This window comes from Salvelinus fontinalis, unplaced genomic scaffold (assembly GCF_029448725.1).
Source record: "Salvelinus fontinalis isolate EN_2023a unplaced genomic scaffold, ASM2944872v1 scaffold_2159, whole genome shotgun sequence".
Taxonomy (NCBI): domain Eukaryota; kingdom Metazoa; phylum Chordata; class Actinopteri; order Salmoniformes; family Salmonidae; genus Salvelinus; species Salvelinus fontinalis.
This window is the reverse complement of record NW_026602368.1, coordinates 1-15,867: the sequence shown is the minus strand read 5'-3', so window position 1 is coordinate 15,867 and position 15,867 is coordinate 1. Positions and strand designations below refer to the sequence as shown.

The following is a 15,867-nucleotide window of genomic DNA, read 5'->3' as shown; positions in this document are numbered from 1 at the left end:
CTGTCCCCGACTAAAAAAAAATATTGGTCGACCGAGAGAAGTGCTGTTCTTTCGACCAATCGATTGGTCAAAATGTTTAAACTCATCCAGAACGCCGCAGCCCGTCTGGTGTTCAACCTTCCCAAGTTCTCTCACGTCACCCCGCTCCTCCGCTCTCTCCACTGGCTTCCAGTTGAAGCTCGCATCCGCTACAAGACCATGGTACTTGCCTACGGAGCTGTGAGGGGAACGGCACCTCCGTACCTTCAGGCTCTGATCAGGCCCTACACCCAAACAAGGGCACTGCGTTCATCCACCTCTGGCCTGCTCGCCTCCCTACCTCTGAGGAAGTACAGTTCCCGCTCAGCCCAGTCAAAACTGTTCGCTGCTCTGGCAGCCCAATGGTGGAACAAACTCCCTCACGACGCCAGGTCAGCGGAGTCAATCACCACCTTCCGGAGACACCTGAAACCCCACCTCTTTAAGGAATACCTAGGATAGGATAAAGTAATCCTTCTAACCCCCCCCCCCCCCTTAAAAGATTTAGATGCACTATTGTAAAGTGGTTGTTCCACTGGATATCATAAGGTGAATGCACCAATTTGTAAGTCGCTCTGGATAAGAGCGTCTGCTAAATGACTTAAATGTAAATGAGTAGGACAACGTTCCACAGGCCACAATCAACAGCCTGATCAACTCTATGCGAAGGAGATGTGTCACACTGCATGAGCCAAATGGTAGTCACACCAGATACTGACTGGTTTTCTGATTCACGCCTACTTTTTTTTTTTTTTAAAGGTATCTGTGACCAACATATGCTTATCTGTATTCCCAGTCATGTGAAATCAATAGATTAGGGCCTAATTAATGTATTTCAATTGACTGATTTCCTCATATGAACTGTAACTCAGTAACATCTTTGAAATTGTTGCATGTTGCGTTGTATATTTTTGTTCAGTATAGTTATGACTCAGTATATCAGCACAGTGGTGGTTTCATTGTGTTTCCTACAGGTATATCTGACAGGGGCCTAGTCCAGCTGGGTATCCCCACTGTGGAGGAGGTGATGAGGCAGTACTGCAGCTCTATGGGTCTGGAGGAGGGAATCCCAGAATGGAACTTCTACATGGCCTTCCACCTCTTCTGCCTGGCAGCCAGCCACCAGGGGGAGAGCAAGAGTACCATTGCAGGTACCAGAACATAGACCAGAGTTTAGGATTGTGTCTCAGACTCATACATTAAAAAAATAATATATGCATGCATGACTAATTTGCTTTGGATAAAAGTGTCTGTCTGCTAAATGGCATATATTACTATTATATTATTTAGCTAGCCTAAATCTGTCCAGAATATATTATTACTTAGCTAGCCTAACAGTCTGTCCAGATTATATTAATACTTAACTAGCCTGTCTGTCCAGAATATATTATTACTTAGCTAGCCTGTCTGTCCAGAATATATTATTACTTAGCTAGCCTAACAGTCTGTCCAGATTATATTATTATTTAGCCTAACAGTCTGTCCAGATTTATATTATTATTTAGCTATCCTAACAGTCTGTCCAGAATATATTATTACTTAGCTAGCCTAACAGTCTGTCCAGATTATATTATTATTTAGCTAGCCTAACAGTCTGTCCAGAATATATTATTATTTAGCTAGCCTAACAGTCTGTCCAGATTATATTATTATTTAGCTAGCCTAACAGTCTGTCCAGATTATATTATTACTTAGCTATCCTAACAGTCTGTCCAGATTATATTATTATTTAGCTAGCCTAACAGTCTGTCCAGAATATATTATTATTTAGCTAGCCTAACAGTCTGTCCAGAATATATTATTACTTAGCTAGCCTAACAGTCTGTCCAGATTATATTTATATTTAGCTAGCCTAACAGTCTGTCCAGATTATATTATTACTTAGCTATCCTAACAGTCTGTCCAGAATATATTATTATTTAGCTAGCCTAACAGTCTGTCCAGAATATATTATTACTTAGCTAGCCTAACAGTCTGTCCAGATTATATTATTATTTAGCTGGCCTGTCTGCCCAGATTATATTATTATTTAGCTAGCCTAACAGTCTGTCCAGAATATATTATTATTTAGCTAGCCTAACAGTCTGTCCAGATTATATTATTATTTAGCTATCCTAACAGTCTGTCCAGAATATATTATTACTTAGCTGGCCTAACAGTCTGTCCAGAATATATTATTATTTAGCTATCCTAACAGTCTGTCCAGAATATATTATTACTTAGCTGGCCTGTCTGTCCAGAATATATTATTACTTAGCTAGCCTAACAGTCTGTCCAGAATATATTATTACTTAGCTATCCTAACAGTCTGTCCAGAATATATTATTATTTAGCTAGCCTAACAGTCTGTCCAGATTATATTATTATTTAGTTAGCCTAACAGTCTGTCCAGATTATATTATTATTTAGCTATCCTAACAGTCTGTCCAGAATATATTATTATTTAGCTGGCCTGTCTGTCCAGAATATATTATTACTTAGCTATCCTAACAGTCTGTCCAGAATATATTATTACTTAGCTATCCTAACAGTCTGTCCAGATTATATTATTACTTAGCCTAACAGTCTGTCCAGAATATATTATTACTTAGCCTAACAGTCTGTCCAGAATATATTATTATTTAGCTGACCTAACAGTCTGTCCAGAATATATTATTATTTAGCTAGCCTAACAGTCTGTCCAGAATATATTATTACTTAGCTAGCCTGTCTGTCCAGAATATATTATTATTTAGCTAGCCTAACAGTCTGTCCAGAATATATTATTACTTAGCCTAACAGTCTGTCCAGATTATATTATTATTTAGCTAGCCTAACAGTCTGTCCAGAATATATTATTATTTAGCCTAACAGTCTGTCCAGAATATATTATTATTTAGCCTAACAGTCTGTCCAGAATATATTATTATTTAGCTGACCTAACAGTCTGTCCAGATTATATTATTATTTAGCCTAACAGTCTGTCCAGAATATATTATTATTTAGCTGGCCTAACAGTCTGTCCAGAATATATTATTATTTAGCTGACCTAACAGTCTGTCCAGAATATATTATTATTTAGCTAGCCTAACAGTCTGTCCAGATTATATTATTATTTAGCCTAACAGTCTGTCCAGAATATATTATTATTTAGCTAGCCTAACAGTCTGTCCAGATTATATTATTATTTAGCTAGCCTAACAGTCTGTCCAGAATATATTATTATTTAGCTGACCTAACAGTCTGTCCAGATTATATTATTACTTAGCCTAACAGTCTGTCCAGATTATATTATTATTTAGCCTAACAGTCTGTCCAGAATATATTATTATTTAGCTGGCCTAACAGTCTGTCCAGAATATATTATTATTTAGCTGACCTAACAGTCTGTCCAGATTATATTATTATTTAGCCTAACAGTCTGTCCAGATTATATTATTATTTAGCCTAACAGTCTGTCCAGATTATATTATTATTTAGCTAGCCTGTCTGTCCAGATTATATTATTATTTAGCCTAACAGTCTGTCCAGATTATATTATTATTTAGCTAGCCTGTCTGTCCAGATTATATTATTATTTAGCTGACCTAACAGTCTGTCCAGATGTTAACCTTACATCTGTTTTATGAACAATATGTAGTTGTAGGCCTAACTATCCCTCTTTTACAGGACAAACCGGCTCTGGGAGGTTAGCTGAGCAGGTGGCTGACCTGGCCTGGGACTTTGCCACCAAAGAGGGCTTCCGTATCTTCAACGCCATGCCCAGGTCGCCTCATGCAGGCACCTCCCCTTTAAAGGGGCAAGTAGCAGAGTGACTGCTTTGTTGTTTTTCAAATCCTGGATTGCCCCTTTAAAACCAGATTTCAGTAGCTGAAGTGATTGGCAGCATAGAGGAAGTCATCTGTTCTTTTTTGGCGCTTAAGGACACATTACATTACATTTCTACATTTATACCCAGGATATTGTTTTTCAACAGGAAAAGGTCAAAAATAACTGGAGCGGGACTTTAAGGGGTGTCTTAGAGAGGATGACTGCCCATCCTACCCAGACTTCCAGAGTTCAGCTGTTCATCCACTATTCCCTCCAGGAGCCCTGGGCTACTGTCTCAGCCAGGAAACGGCAGCCTTCCCTGGGCAGGATCGCTCCTGGCCGTAGATGGCCTAAAGCCGATTGCTGTGCCTCAGAATCTTTTGCACTTGTTTTTCTCTTCCTGGCTTTTTTCTACTGATAGCAGCTGTTCCCAAGAAGGCTTTACGTGCAATAACTGTGGTTGTTTTTTTCCCTACAAAACTTCATCTCTGGACAAGAGTGTCCGCTCGATGAATAAAATGTAAATGTTTGCTCAGGTCTATTTCTTAGATTCAGTTTACATTAGTTCAAACTTTATGGAGCCTGAGGATGCTATGGTCAGCAATGCTTGTCAAGTGGTCCTGGGCTTTACTCAACCATACCTCTAATTAAATAACCCACACCAAGTATCCAGTCAGAGATGTCAGTATATTACACCTCATTACATTATTGTATGACACAACCACAGTCTGTCAAAATAAAGTATATCACTATTTTTTTTCTACATGACTGACCAAACAGCTGTGATATCCAATGTGGATATATATGATTTTATCAAAAGGAGAAATTCCTCTAGAATTCATGGTACTGTATCATATCATCCAACATTGGGTTTGGAGTGCAAAGACAAAACTATAGTTGTGAAAATATCCCTGACATTCAATGACAATTCCATTGGCATTTACTGTGTTTCACTAGTAACAAAGTAAGCGTTTACATTCGTCAGGAGTCATAAAATGATGTAGAGGAAATTAAATATATGAACTAATTCACCATTTAGTGAAAAATAAAACATTTGTGCAGTCAAGAAGACTGTTACTATATACTCAATGTCAACCCTATCAAGGTCACTTGAGGTTGTTGTTATCTGGTGTAACTCCCAGTATTGAGTCCTCTGCCCGTTTATGCGCCTCCATGGTAACCTGCAGCTGCCAGTATCTGAGGTAGAGCCACATCAAGCTACCATTCTTCCTCTTGTCCATTTTCTTCACGTTGAGGAGGCGATTGTTACCTTTGGCACAGTAGCGGTCGTTCTTAAAGATATCCTTCAGGTCTCCCTCCAGATCTGTATCCGTCCCCAACGGTTCCTTCACCACCTTGAGGAGCAGGTTCTTCTCCATCTCCAGTCTATGTTCCCTGGGGAGGAGCAGGTTGCAGTAGGCCCCCTGTCTCTCTACAAGGTCCTCCTCCAGATCCTTCAGCATGGCTGAGGCCCTCTGGTGCCAGTCGCTCTCTCTGGCCAGAGCGTGTTGGAGGATGGCCCCAGCGGCGCCGGATTCTAAAAGCTTCATCTTCTCTTGCTCCAGAGCCTGGCGATTTGAAAATGAAATGTTTATTTAACACAAGATAATACAAATCTCAACTGTGGCTTCAGGGTTTAGTCTAGTGGTTAGTTCCACAGCACTGTGGTTAGAGCGATGGGCCAGTAACCGAAAGGTTGCTGGATTGAATCCCTGAGCTGACAAGGTCAAAATCTGTTGCTCTGCCCCTGCGCATGGCAGTTAACCCAGTGTTCCCCGGGCGCCGAAGACGTGGATGTTGATTTATGGCAGCCCCCTGCACCTCTCTGATTCAGAGGGGTTGGGTTAAATGCAGAAGACACATTTCAGTTGAAGGCATTCAATTGTACAACTGACTAGGTATCCCCCTTTCCCTTTTCAGTACACATGTATTGGTATACCAGTGTCTGCATGGGTTTGAATCTGACCCATCGTCCTTCTGGCACACATCTCATACCTTTCCTGTCTCTCTTTCACTGTCCCTATCTGTTCAATTTAAACATCAACAAATAACCTCAGCTTATAACAACTCCATCTTAAAAGCAACATCCCCCTCACACCTTCAAGGCCCTTACCAGGCTCCACTAGGAGTTAAAACTAAGTTAAAGATGCATTCTCAAACATTTTGATCATTTCAGCCTGTAGTTTTGAAAGTGTTGCTCATGAGACAAAAGTGGTCCCCGTTTCTTGTGTACTACTTCATCCAGTTGTGTACTACATCATCCATTTCTTGCGACATGCTACGAATTTTGCAATTTGTATGATATCATACGAATTTAGAAATGTGTGCTATATGTTACAAATTTGCTGTGCTTAAGATCCCGGGGTGTATCTTTAAGTCAAGTCCTCCCACCTCTCGTTCCACCTGTAGCTGTTTGCGTTCCTCCATGACCTGCTGGCTCTGTGAGACGAGGGCCTGGCGGTACCCCTGGACCCTCTGCCTCTCCTTCTCCAGCTCCAGCTCTAAGATGGCCGCCGCCCGCCGGTTCTCCGTCAGGGTGTCTCTGTACTTCATCTCAAGGTTGGAGGTCACGGTAGACATGTCCTGGTCGTACCGGGCCTTGACCTTTATGATCTCTGTCTGACACTCTCTGGTCCAGATCCAGCCTGAGGATGGGAGGTTGTTTGGTTATTATAGGGCATAGTCCTGACTAGGGCTTAAACCCAGGACCTTGTGGCTGTTGACCAAACACCTTCTCATATAATAACCCACCAACCTCCCCTCCTCAGAGGTGTTGGTTCAACAGTCCCATGTTCAAGCCCCGGTTGGAACTACCCAATCACTTTTCTGCAATATTATATGTAGTGATTGTAATAATAATGTTATAGTGTTGTAATGACAACCAATTTAATTTAAAGCAATGCAGTGAAGTCACCACAAAAGAGTAAGTCTTGCCAGTGTCTGTCAAAGTAAGTACAAGATTGGCCTACAAATGTTGTCTTCAGTTGTATATACGCCACATGTCATGTAAAGTGAATATCCTGTCCTTGTGTAACAACACTGTACTGTGCAGGCAACTTACGAAAGGCAGCCAGCCCCAGCATTGGCACCAGGAGGGCATAATTCCATTTGTTCCCGTCAGCAGCAGCAGCACCTCCTCGTGGGTCTGGGTCCATGTTCCATCTAGGGGGGTCATTCAAGTTGTTCATAGAGGTGCCCTATTACAGGGGCGAGTCGAATGTTTATACACGTACCTGTCACCACCACATACATTGTTTTATCTAGCTAGTCGACTAGCTGTTGTTACATACAACCAACCTGACCATAAGGTATTACCTTGACCTAAAATGAGGAATAGTAGTAACGTTAATTATATTTAAATAAATAGCTAGGCAAGTCAACTAGAAAATATTAGCAGGGGAAACGGTTGGTCTTATTGATCTCAGATGACAACTCCCTGACCACACCATTGGCATGCATCCCACATGACGACTGACACAGCAATGTGGCTAATGGCAGTCTCTCTTTGTTGTCATTGTAACACTTTTAAAAATGTCCATTCTTTGGCCTGAACATGAATAGCTAATTAACACCAACAAAACAAGTGCGGTTTGCTAGCACACTTGCTAGCTATCTTGCCACAGCTAACACAACAACACAGCTTTACATGGTGGTTAGCTTGCAGGCTAAAATTAACAACAGCTAACTGAGTCATTGCATTATTGCACGGCTATTTCAGGCCCAAATAACACATTGCAAAGTACAGTAGATTCATTTTAAAAATTGAGCAGACGCTCACCTTGACAAAATGTGTCTAGGTCAATTGGCTATACATTTGTTCCTGTACCTATGGGAAAGAGCGATTATACAACGTCTTTAACCAAGACAATTACAAAGAGACCACTTGTGTTGTACGATGGTGTTGTAGTCGAAGATATAGTCTCTATGTCATTACAATATATGTGTAAAGAGAAATTGTTTATTTAAAACTCAACATTTTGTCAGTCTTAATTCATTTATTTTATCTAATGTGTGCAGAAATGGATTTAGAACTTGAAGCGTTGTCAAAAGCCATGAGCCTCCCCCTTGCTTTCAAGACGTTTGAGATGGTTTCTTCCAGTGGGCGGGGCCCCAGGAAGGGATTGATTTGCCCCCAATCAGTATAGATCTGTTCGTTCCTAGACAGTTACTTTGTAGCTCTTAGCAGGAACCCTGTGAATAATAAGGATGGCAAGTGTATCCAGAGTCCTGACCAAGAAGATTTTATTAACTAAAGCCGTGAGTTTAATAATTGTTGTTGGATAATGCATTTGTGTAGTCTGTGAAAAGTCAGTTTTGTAACTGCGATGGGGAGGGAATGCTTCTCTTACAGCTTTCGTAACCAGCAGCAGACACAGCCTTTCATAACAGTCCTCCAGACCAGACCCTTCGTTACATAACGTTAGCTGTCTGAGAGTCACTTTTTGAACATGTTAAAATGTCAAAAAATATATACTGTACTTGCTAAATGACCTATTCATAATGACAGGGATATTCTTTGGTGGTTTTGAGTATTTTCCCACCTTGATTTGATTGAATATGTTGCTGATCCAGTGTGAAATTATGATGGTTTATGTTTTCTATGTATTTGAGAGTTAATTATATGTCTATGATCTATACCTATTGATGTATCATGTTATCCCCATAATTATAGTTCCCTGCAGCAACCCGATGCAGCTCCAGGAACATCCACTTCTCCATCTATGGGAAGAAGGACAACGCCAAAGTGTCAGATGATGTGAGTTTTACACAACATAACACGACTTTCTTCTTCTTCCGTTTAATGCAAAACACATTTTTAAATAAAGGTCTTCAAGAGACATTCTTGTTATGAAGTCATTTGTATTTACATATTGTATTTACATATCTACATACAATATGCATCGTACATTTTTTTTAAAAGGATTCCCTTTTAATTTGTATGAATGGCGTGCAATTTTGTTTGTTACAATGTCATATCAGCCATGTTTTTTTTTTTGTATTTATCAATATTCACAGGAGATCAATGTCAGTGTCTGTGTATCCGAGTCAATATTATTCTGATCCTCAGATCTCAACCCAGTACCCGGTAGTGGATCATGAGTTTGATGCGGTGGTGGTAGGGGCTGGGGGAGCAGGTCTGAGAGCTGCTTTTGGTCTGTCTGAGGCTGGCTTCAACACGGCCTGTGTCACCAAGCTGTTCCCCACTAGGTCTCACACTGTGGCAGCACAGGTAGGCCTATGCATATTTAGGGGTGAATACCTAACTTCAGTCTCCCATTGACATCAATGCATCAAGCGGTTCGTACCTCATTTCATTTTTTTTTCATATTTTACTAGTCGGAGGGAATTGGGGTTTGGCTTGGGAGTAGTTGGGTAGCTTCTCAACAATCACCTGTAGTTGAAGTGCATGTGAAGAGTAAATACTATCATTACAGTACTATTATGATGAATGAATAGAAATGCACTTTGTAATAATGAACTGTTGAATTGTTGAGTCATAATGAACTGTTGAATTCATTAGTGTTGATTTTGTCCAATCCAGGGTGGGATCAATGCAGCCCTGGGTAACATGGAGGGAGATGATTGGAGGTGGCACTTCTACGACACAGTGAAGGGATCTGATTGGCTAGGGGACCAGGATGCTATCCACTACATGACAGAGCAGGCCCCAGCTGCCGTGGTGGAGGTGAGAGATAATTAGTGCACTACATTTTGAACACTAAATAGGGTGCAATTTCAGACACAGATCCTGGTGTTTTAGTCTGTTTTTCCCCCAAAGACATAAAATAAAGTGCTGGAATATGTGTAACGTCTGTTTCCAACTCACACTGTCAAAACACGTAGAACCCTGAACGCAGGTCACTTTCCAGCTCACAGTCTCAAACACATAGATCGCCCCTGAACGCAGCTCACTCTCCAGATCCCAATCACCTGAATTCTGATCACCTGTTCACACACCTGTAGGTCATTATCACACACTATTTAGTTCAGTTCTGTGCACCCCATCATTATGAGGTATTGTTTGTTTTGTGACACTCTTCTATTCGGAGCGCTGTTTTTCCCGTGATCTACTCCTCCCATTTTACATTACATTCCCGTGTATGATAGTTTTTGCCTGCCTCACTAATGACACCTTTTGCCTATCGGATATCCTGTTATCAACCTATTGCCTGATCTCCCGGACGACGTTACCAGCCTTTTCCCTGCCTGTACTGTTGCTTTTTTTGGACCCCCTGTGTATGACCTTCTGCCTGCCCCTGGACCCAGCTACCTGCCTCCTCCTGTGTTCCTTTACAATAAACACCTGCTGTGCCCTGCGCTTGAAACCATCTCTGTCTCCCATGACAATATGGTTGTATCACATTGTTCTTTGTGCCCCCCCCCCCCCCCCCCCCGCTAGCTGGAGAACTTTGGAATGCCCTTCAGTCGGACAGAGGATGGGAAGATCTATCAGAGGGCCTTCGGGGGTCAGAGCCTGAATTTTGGAAAGGGAGGCCAAGCACACCGATGCTGCTGTGTAGCTGACAGGACTGGACACTCCCTTCTTCACACATTGTATGGACGGGTGTGTTTAATGTTATCATGAGACTGCTTCCAAGACTCGCTTTATTAAATATGTCCTCTAGTTTGGTTGGATCATTGACTGATTTTTATTTGACAGTTAAAACACAGTACATAGATTTTTGAAAAACTTGACAGGAATAACACAAAAGGTCATTGACTTGTTTCCATTGTGGTCCCTAAGGTGAATGGTAGAAAAACATTTCAAGGCCAATGTGTGGTAGTTGAACAGTATAAGCTGGAAACAGAGCTGAGACAAGGGTTCAGTTTGCATTCACACGTCTGGCTTCAGTCTGAGACCTTGCATACATCGACTGTTATTTATACAACCATGTACCTTTTTGATTTTTCAATGTCCCATTAATTGTTCTTCTCCAGTCCTTAAGGTATGATACCAGCTACTTTGTGGAGTACTTTGCCCTGGACCTGCTGATGGAGGATGGTGAATGCAGAGGAGTGATCGCTCTCTGTATGGAGGATGGATCCATCCACCGCTTCAGAGCCAACAACACTGTCATCGCTACTGGGTATGCTTGTTCACGTCCCAGAGTCTTTCATATTTCTCATGTCCCTCAGAATGAAGCTCTGTAATGTCCTGACAATCGCTTTGAGTCAGTAGGATTATACATCGCACATGTCTACACCAGTAGCAACCTCCTTATATCCAGTATCTCTCTTTGTATGTGTAGTGGTTATGGCCGTACCTACTTCAGCTGTACCTCAGCCCACACCAGCACCGGGGATGGCAACGCCATGGTAACCAGAGCTGGCCTACCATGCCAGGACCTGGAGTTTGTACAGTTCCACCCCACCGGTAAGAACCACAGCCACTAACTATACTGTAACTATACTGTAACTATACTGTAACTAGTAAGAACCACAGTCACTAACTATACTGTAACTATACTGTAACTGGTAAGAACCACAGCCAGTAACTATACTGTAACTATAATGTAACTATACTGTAACTAGTATGGAGATCCATGGCCACTCCCCACTTATGAAATCCATATTTACTGTAAGGATTTGTTTTAAGGTCAACTGACTGACCATTCAGTACGTAAATGCAAAGGTCATCAGTGTATATTTGACCTGAGGTGACACATGACACCATAGCTGTGATGTAACCCTGTCAGGTATCTATGGTGCCGGCTGCCTCATCACTGAGGGTTGCCGTGGCGAGGGAGGCATCCTCATCAACAGTGAAGGAGAGCGCTTTATGGAACGCTACGCTCCCAACGCCAAAGATCTGGCCTCCCGGGATGTGGTGTCACGCTCCATGACCATTGAGATCCGCGAGGGAAGGTATGATAATCAACAATACTGAATATTGATTTCATTACATATTTCGCTCCACCAGTAGTATCTGACTCAATCCGTAACCCCCTTAATAGCGTTCATTCTTGGAGATGGAAGTAAAAATGTTATTGGAATTTGAGGCCACAACTTGAAATTGGCCCAAAAATCTATGAATCGACCTGAAAGACTCTCGCACAGAAAGACTCTCTCGCACAGAAAGACTCTCTCGCACAGAAAGACTCTCTCGCACAGAAAGACTCTCTCGCACAGAAAGACTCTCTCGCACAGAAAGACTCTCACAGAAGCCTTTTTTCATTTCCAGGGGTTGTGGTCCAGAGAAGGACCATGTGTACCTGCAGTTGCATCACCTGCCCCCCCAGCAGCTGGCCACCCGCCTGCCTGGTATCTCTGAGACCGCCATGATCTTCGCTGGGGTTGACGTCACCAAAGAGCCCATCCCTGTCCTGCCCACCGTCCACTACAACATGGGAGGAATCCCCACTAACTATAAGGGACAGGTAGAATATAACACTCTTTACAAATCTCACTGTTAGTTTGGGGGATTTCCTTGTCTCCGTAAGGGATTGTGATCACTATGGCTGGGTAAGACAGATTGATTAGTTGACAACGTTTATTGTCCTTCCAGAAACTTCACGTCAATCAATCAGTCTTACCCAGAACTGTAACGGTCTTGGTCATCTCCCTCTCAGGTCATAACTCATCCAGATGGGGAGGACAAGGTGGTGCCAGGGCTGTATGCCTGTGGTGAGGCTGCCTGTGCCAGTGTCCATGGTGCCAACCGGCTGGGTGCCAACTCCCTGCTGGATCTGGTGGTGTTTGGCAGAGCCTGTGCCCTCACCATCGCTGACACCTGCACCCCAGGTAAGCAGGCTTTTCACATTATGACTGATTGGTTAGATAATTGGTTGATTCCTTTATCTTTTTCAGTCATGTTAAAAAACGAATAGCTAATAATGCTTTAATATACTTGGTGTTTGACTTTCTCTTTTTGCCATTCTAGGTGAGAAGCTTTCCCCACTGAAGCCCAGTGCTGGAGAGGAGTCTGTGGCCAACCTGGACAAGATCAGGTTTGCTGACGGGAACACCAGAACCTCTGAGATCAGACTCAACATGCAGAGAGTGAGGAATACATGTTGACTAAAAGGTTTTCTGTTGAAATGTATTGGCATCTGTATCCAGTCTAGTGTATTTAGGCAGTGCAGTGGTACACATTGAGCAAGGCTCCCCAACCCTGTTCCTGGAGAGATACCCTCCTATAGGTTTTAACTCCAACCCTGTTCCTGGAGAGATACCCTCCTATAGGTTTTCATTACAACCCTGTTCTTGGAGAGATACCCTCCTATAGGTTTTCATTACAACCCTGTTCCTGGAGAGATACCCTCCTATAGGTTTTCATTACAACCCTGTTCTTGGAGAGATACCCTCCTGTAGGTTTTAACTTCAACCCTTTTCTTGGAGAGAAAACCTACAGGAGGGTATAACTTCAGCCCTGTTCCTGGAGAGACACCCTCCTGTAGGTTTTAACTCCAACCCTGTTTTCGGGGAGATACCCTCCTGTAGGTTTTAACTCCAACACTGTTCCTAGAGAGCTACCCTCCTGTAGGTTTTAACTCCAACACTGTTCCTAGAGAGCTACCCTCCTGTAGGTTTTAACTCCAACCCTGTTCCTGGAGAGCTACCCTCCTGTAGGTTTTAACTCCAACACTGTTCCTAGAGAGCTACCTTCCTGTAGGTTTTAACTCCAACACTGTTCATAGAGAGATACCCTCCTGTAGGTTTTAACTCCAACCCTGTTCCTGGAGAGATACCCTCCTGTAGGTTTTAACTCCAACACTGTTCATAGGGAGATACCCTCCTGTAGGTTTTAACTCCAACCCTGTTCCTGGAGAGCTACCCTTCTGTAGGTTTTAACTCCAACCCTGTTCCTGGAGAGCTACCCTCCTGTAGGTTTTAACTCCAACCCTGTTCCTGGAGAGCTACCCTCCTGTAGGTTTTAACTCCAACCCTGTTCCTGGAGAGCCACCCTCCTGTAGGTTTTAACTCCAACACTGTTCCTAGAGAGCTACCCTCCTGTAGGTTTAACTCCAACCCTGTTCCTGGAGAGCTACCCTCCTGTAGGTTTTAACTCCAACCCTGTTCCTGGAGAGATACCCTCCTGTAGGTTTTAACTCCAACCCTGTTCCTGGAGAGCTACCCTCCTGTAGGTTTTAGCTCTCCTGGAACAGGGTTGGACAGTCCTGACATAGATGTTTCAGTTGTCATGTCTGAGCTCTTTAAAACCAATCCTCTTGTCTTTTTGTCTCTGTCTCCAGACGATGCAGAACCATGCAGCAGTGTTCCGTACCGGTGACGTTCTGAAGGAGGGATGTGACAAGATGGACGCCATCTACCAGACCATGGAGGACATCAAGACATTCGACCGTGGTCAGCAGTTTACCTCAAATCAATATTCAGAGTTGATCTCACTTAGATGTGTTGACTTTATGTTGTTATCATATCTCTTGATTCAGTCGTTTTCAGTGAGATTTAGGACAGTTTTAGCCATAGCTGCAGGAAGTAGAGGTCCTGAGGGTGCTGCAGCACCCCCTGAAAAATCAGAAGAAGAAAAAATATATAAATATATTGTTCACAAAAGTAGTACTCTGGGCCTTTACCAGTCCTGTATTTGCAGACCGATTTAAAAAAATCTGCACCCCCTGCCTGCAAAAAAATGTTACCAGCTCCACCCCAAAGCTACTGTACTTCCTGCAGCTATGGCTTTACCAGACCTAGATGAAACACTTCTCCTGGACTCGGGATCAGGATGGTCAGACCACAGGATTGGTGTTGGTTGTTGTAACCAACGTTTCCCGTTCGGTCAGGTATGGTGTGGAACACTGACCTGGTCGAGTCTCTGGAGCTGCAGAACCTGATGCTGAACGCGGTCCAGACTATCCACTCTGCCGAGGCCCGCACGGAGACCAGGGGAGCACACGCCCGGGAGGACTACAAGGTGAGAGGAGGATGGATTCTCACCTGGTTAAATAAGATGAGGAGAGCACTCTCCAACCAGCCACTCAAATTAAGTGATCTACAACTCAGGGCCACAAAGCTGCACTACACATCTCCTCATTGTAGCGATACAGGTATTGGTTGATTGGCTGGTTGATTTATAGATTCATTTATTTGTTGTTTGTTTATTTGTTGAATGTCCGGTTGGTTGATTGGTTAATTGATAGGCAGGGGACTTAACTGTGACATTGTGTGTTCCAGGAGCGTATGGATGAGCTGGACTACGCCAGGCCTCTGGCAGGACAGGAGAGGAAGCCTTTCCAACAGCATTGGAGAAAACACACAATGTCCACTATGGATCCTAAGACTGGCAAGGTAAAACAACTACCACAACTCCTGTCTGTCTAGCAAGGTAAAACAACTACCACGACTCCTGTCTGTCTGGCAAGGTAAAACAACTACCACGACTCCTGTCTGTCTGGCAAGGTAAAACAACTACCACGACTCCTGTCTGTCTGGCGAGGTAAAACAACTACCACGACTCCTGTCTGTCTGGCGAGGTAAAACAACTACCACGACTCCTGTCTGTCTGGCGAGGTAAAACAACTACCACGACTCCTGTCTGTCTGGCGAGGTAAAACAACTACCACGACTCCTGTCTGTCTGGCGAGGTAACACAACTACCACGACTCCTGTCTGTCTGGCGAGGTAAAACAACTACCACGACTCCTGTCTGTCTGGCGAGGTAACACAGCTACCACGACTCCTGTCTGTCTGGCGAGGTAAAAGAACTACCACGACTCCTGTCTGTCTGGCAAGGTAAAACAACTACCACGACTCCTGTCTGTCTGGCGAGGTAACACAGCTACCACGACTCCTGTCTGTCTGGCGAGGTAAAAGAACTACCACGACTCCTGTCTGTCTGGCGAGGTAAAAGAACTACCACGACTCCTGTCTGTCTGGCGAGGTAAAAGAACTACCACGACTCCTGTCTGTCTGGCGAGGTAAAACAACTACCACGACTCCTGTCTGTCTGGCGAGGTAAAACAACTACCACGACTCCTGTCTGTCTGGCGAGGTAAAACAACTACCACGACTCCTGTCTGTCTGGCGAGGTAAAACAACTACCACGACTCCTGTCTGTCTGGCGAGGTAAAACAACTACCACGACTCCTGTCTGTCTGGCGA

General features: G+C 43.3%; 3 protein-coding genes across 4 annotated transcripts; 2 read left to right on the top strand and 1 right to left on the bottom strand.

Moving 5' to 3' along the window:
• Positions 1-965: 965 nt before the first annotated feature.
• Positions 966-4,337, top strand: LOC129850647 (acyl-CoA dehydrogenase family member 10-like). The gene is made up of 2 exons (XM_055916942.1): positions 966-1,169; positions 3,667-4,337. The coding sequence occupies exons 1-2, from the start codon at positions 1,046-1,048 to the stop codon at positions 3,810-3,812; spliced, it is 270 nt and encodes an 89-aa protein (XP_055772917.1). The 5' UTR covers positions 966-1,045; the 3' UTR covers positions 3,813-4,337.
• Positions 4,338-4,597: 260 nt separating this feature from the next.
• LOC129850646 (coiled-coil domain-containing protein 127-like) lies at positions 4,598-7,848 on the bottom strand. 2 transcript variants are annotated; one of them, XM_055916939.1, is made up of 4 exons: positions 7,586-7,848; positions 6,869-7,004; positions 6,199-6,452; positions 4,598-5,375 (listed from the first exon to the last, which is right to left on the bottom strand). In XM_055916939.1, the coding sequence occupies exons 2-4, from the start codon at positions 6,993-6,995 to the stop codon at positions 4,914-4,916; spliced, it is 843 nt and encodes a 280-aa protein (XP_055772914.1). In that variant the 5' UTR covers positions 6,996-7,004; positions 7,586-7,848; the 3' UTR covers positions 4,598-4,913. The 2 variants fall into 2 exon arrangements, with proteins under 2 accessions (XP_055772914.1, XP_055772916.1); XM_055916941.1 differs by having other exon boundaries at positions 6,869-6,969.
• A 162-nt stretch (positions 7,849-8,010) lies between these two features.
• LOC129850648 (succinate dehydrogenase [ubiquinone] flavoprotein subunit, mitochondrial) lies at positions 8,011-15,844 on the top strand. The gene is made up of 14 exons (XM_055916943.1): positions 8,011-8,064; positions 8,480-8,563; positions 8,876-9,037; positions 9,350-9,493; positions 10,208-10,372; positions 10,747-10,895; positions 11,058-11,182; positions 11,505-11,673; positions 11,990-12,185; positions 12,378-12,549; positions 12,689-12,807; positions 14,001-14,112; positions 14,550-14,680; positions 14,941-15,844. The coding sequence occupies exons 1-14, from the start codon at positions 8,014-8,016 to the stop codon at positions 15,085-15,087; spliced, it is 1,926 nt and encodes a 641-aa protein (XP_055772918.1). The 5' UTR covers positions 8,011-8,013; the 3' UTR covers positions 15,088-15,844.
• The last annotated feature ends 23 nt before the right edge of the window (positions 15,845-15,867 follow it).

Bases quoted from the DNA above. Each gene is read 5' to 3' on its own strand.
- LOC129850647 (XM_055916942.1), top strand. From the start codon at position 1,046: ATGAGGCAGTACTGCAGCTCTATGGGTCTGGAGGAGGGAATCCCAGAA. The intron at 1,170-3,666 runs GTACCAGAACAT...CCTCTTTTACAG, and splicing joins GAGCAAGAGTACCATTGCAG to GACAAACCGGCTCTGGGAGG.
- LOC129850646 (XM_055916939.1), bottom strand. From the start codon at position 6,995: ATGAACAACTTGAATGACCCCCCTAGATGGAACATGGACCCAGACCCA. The intron at 6,453-6,868 runs GTAAGTTGCCTG...TCCCATCCTCAG, and splicing joins GCTGGGGCTGGCTGCCTTTC to GCTGGATCTGGACCAGAGAG. The intron at 5,376-6,198 runs GTGGGAGGACTT...TCAAATCGCCAG, and splicing joins AGCTACAGGTGGAACGAGAG to GCTCTGGAGCAAGAGAAGAT.
- LOC129850648 (XM_055916943.1), top strand. From the start codon at position 8,014: ATGGCAAGTGTATCCAGAGTCCTGACCAAGAAGATTTTATTAACTAAA. The intron at 9,494-10,207 runs GTGAGAGATAAT...CCCCCCCGCTAG, and splicing joins CCCCAGCTGCCGTGGTGGAG to CTGGAGAACTTTGGAATGCC. The intron at 12,186-12,377 runs GTAGAATATAAC...TCTCCCTCTCAG, and splicing joins CCACTAACTATAAGGGACAG to GTCATAACTCATCCAGATGG.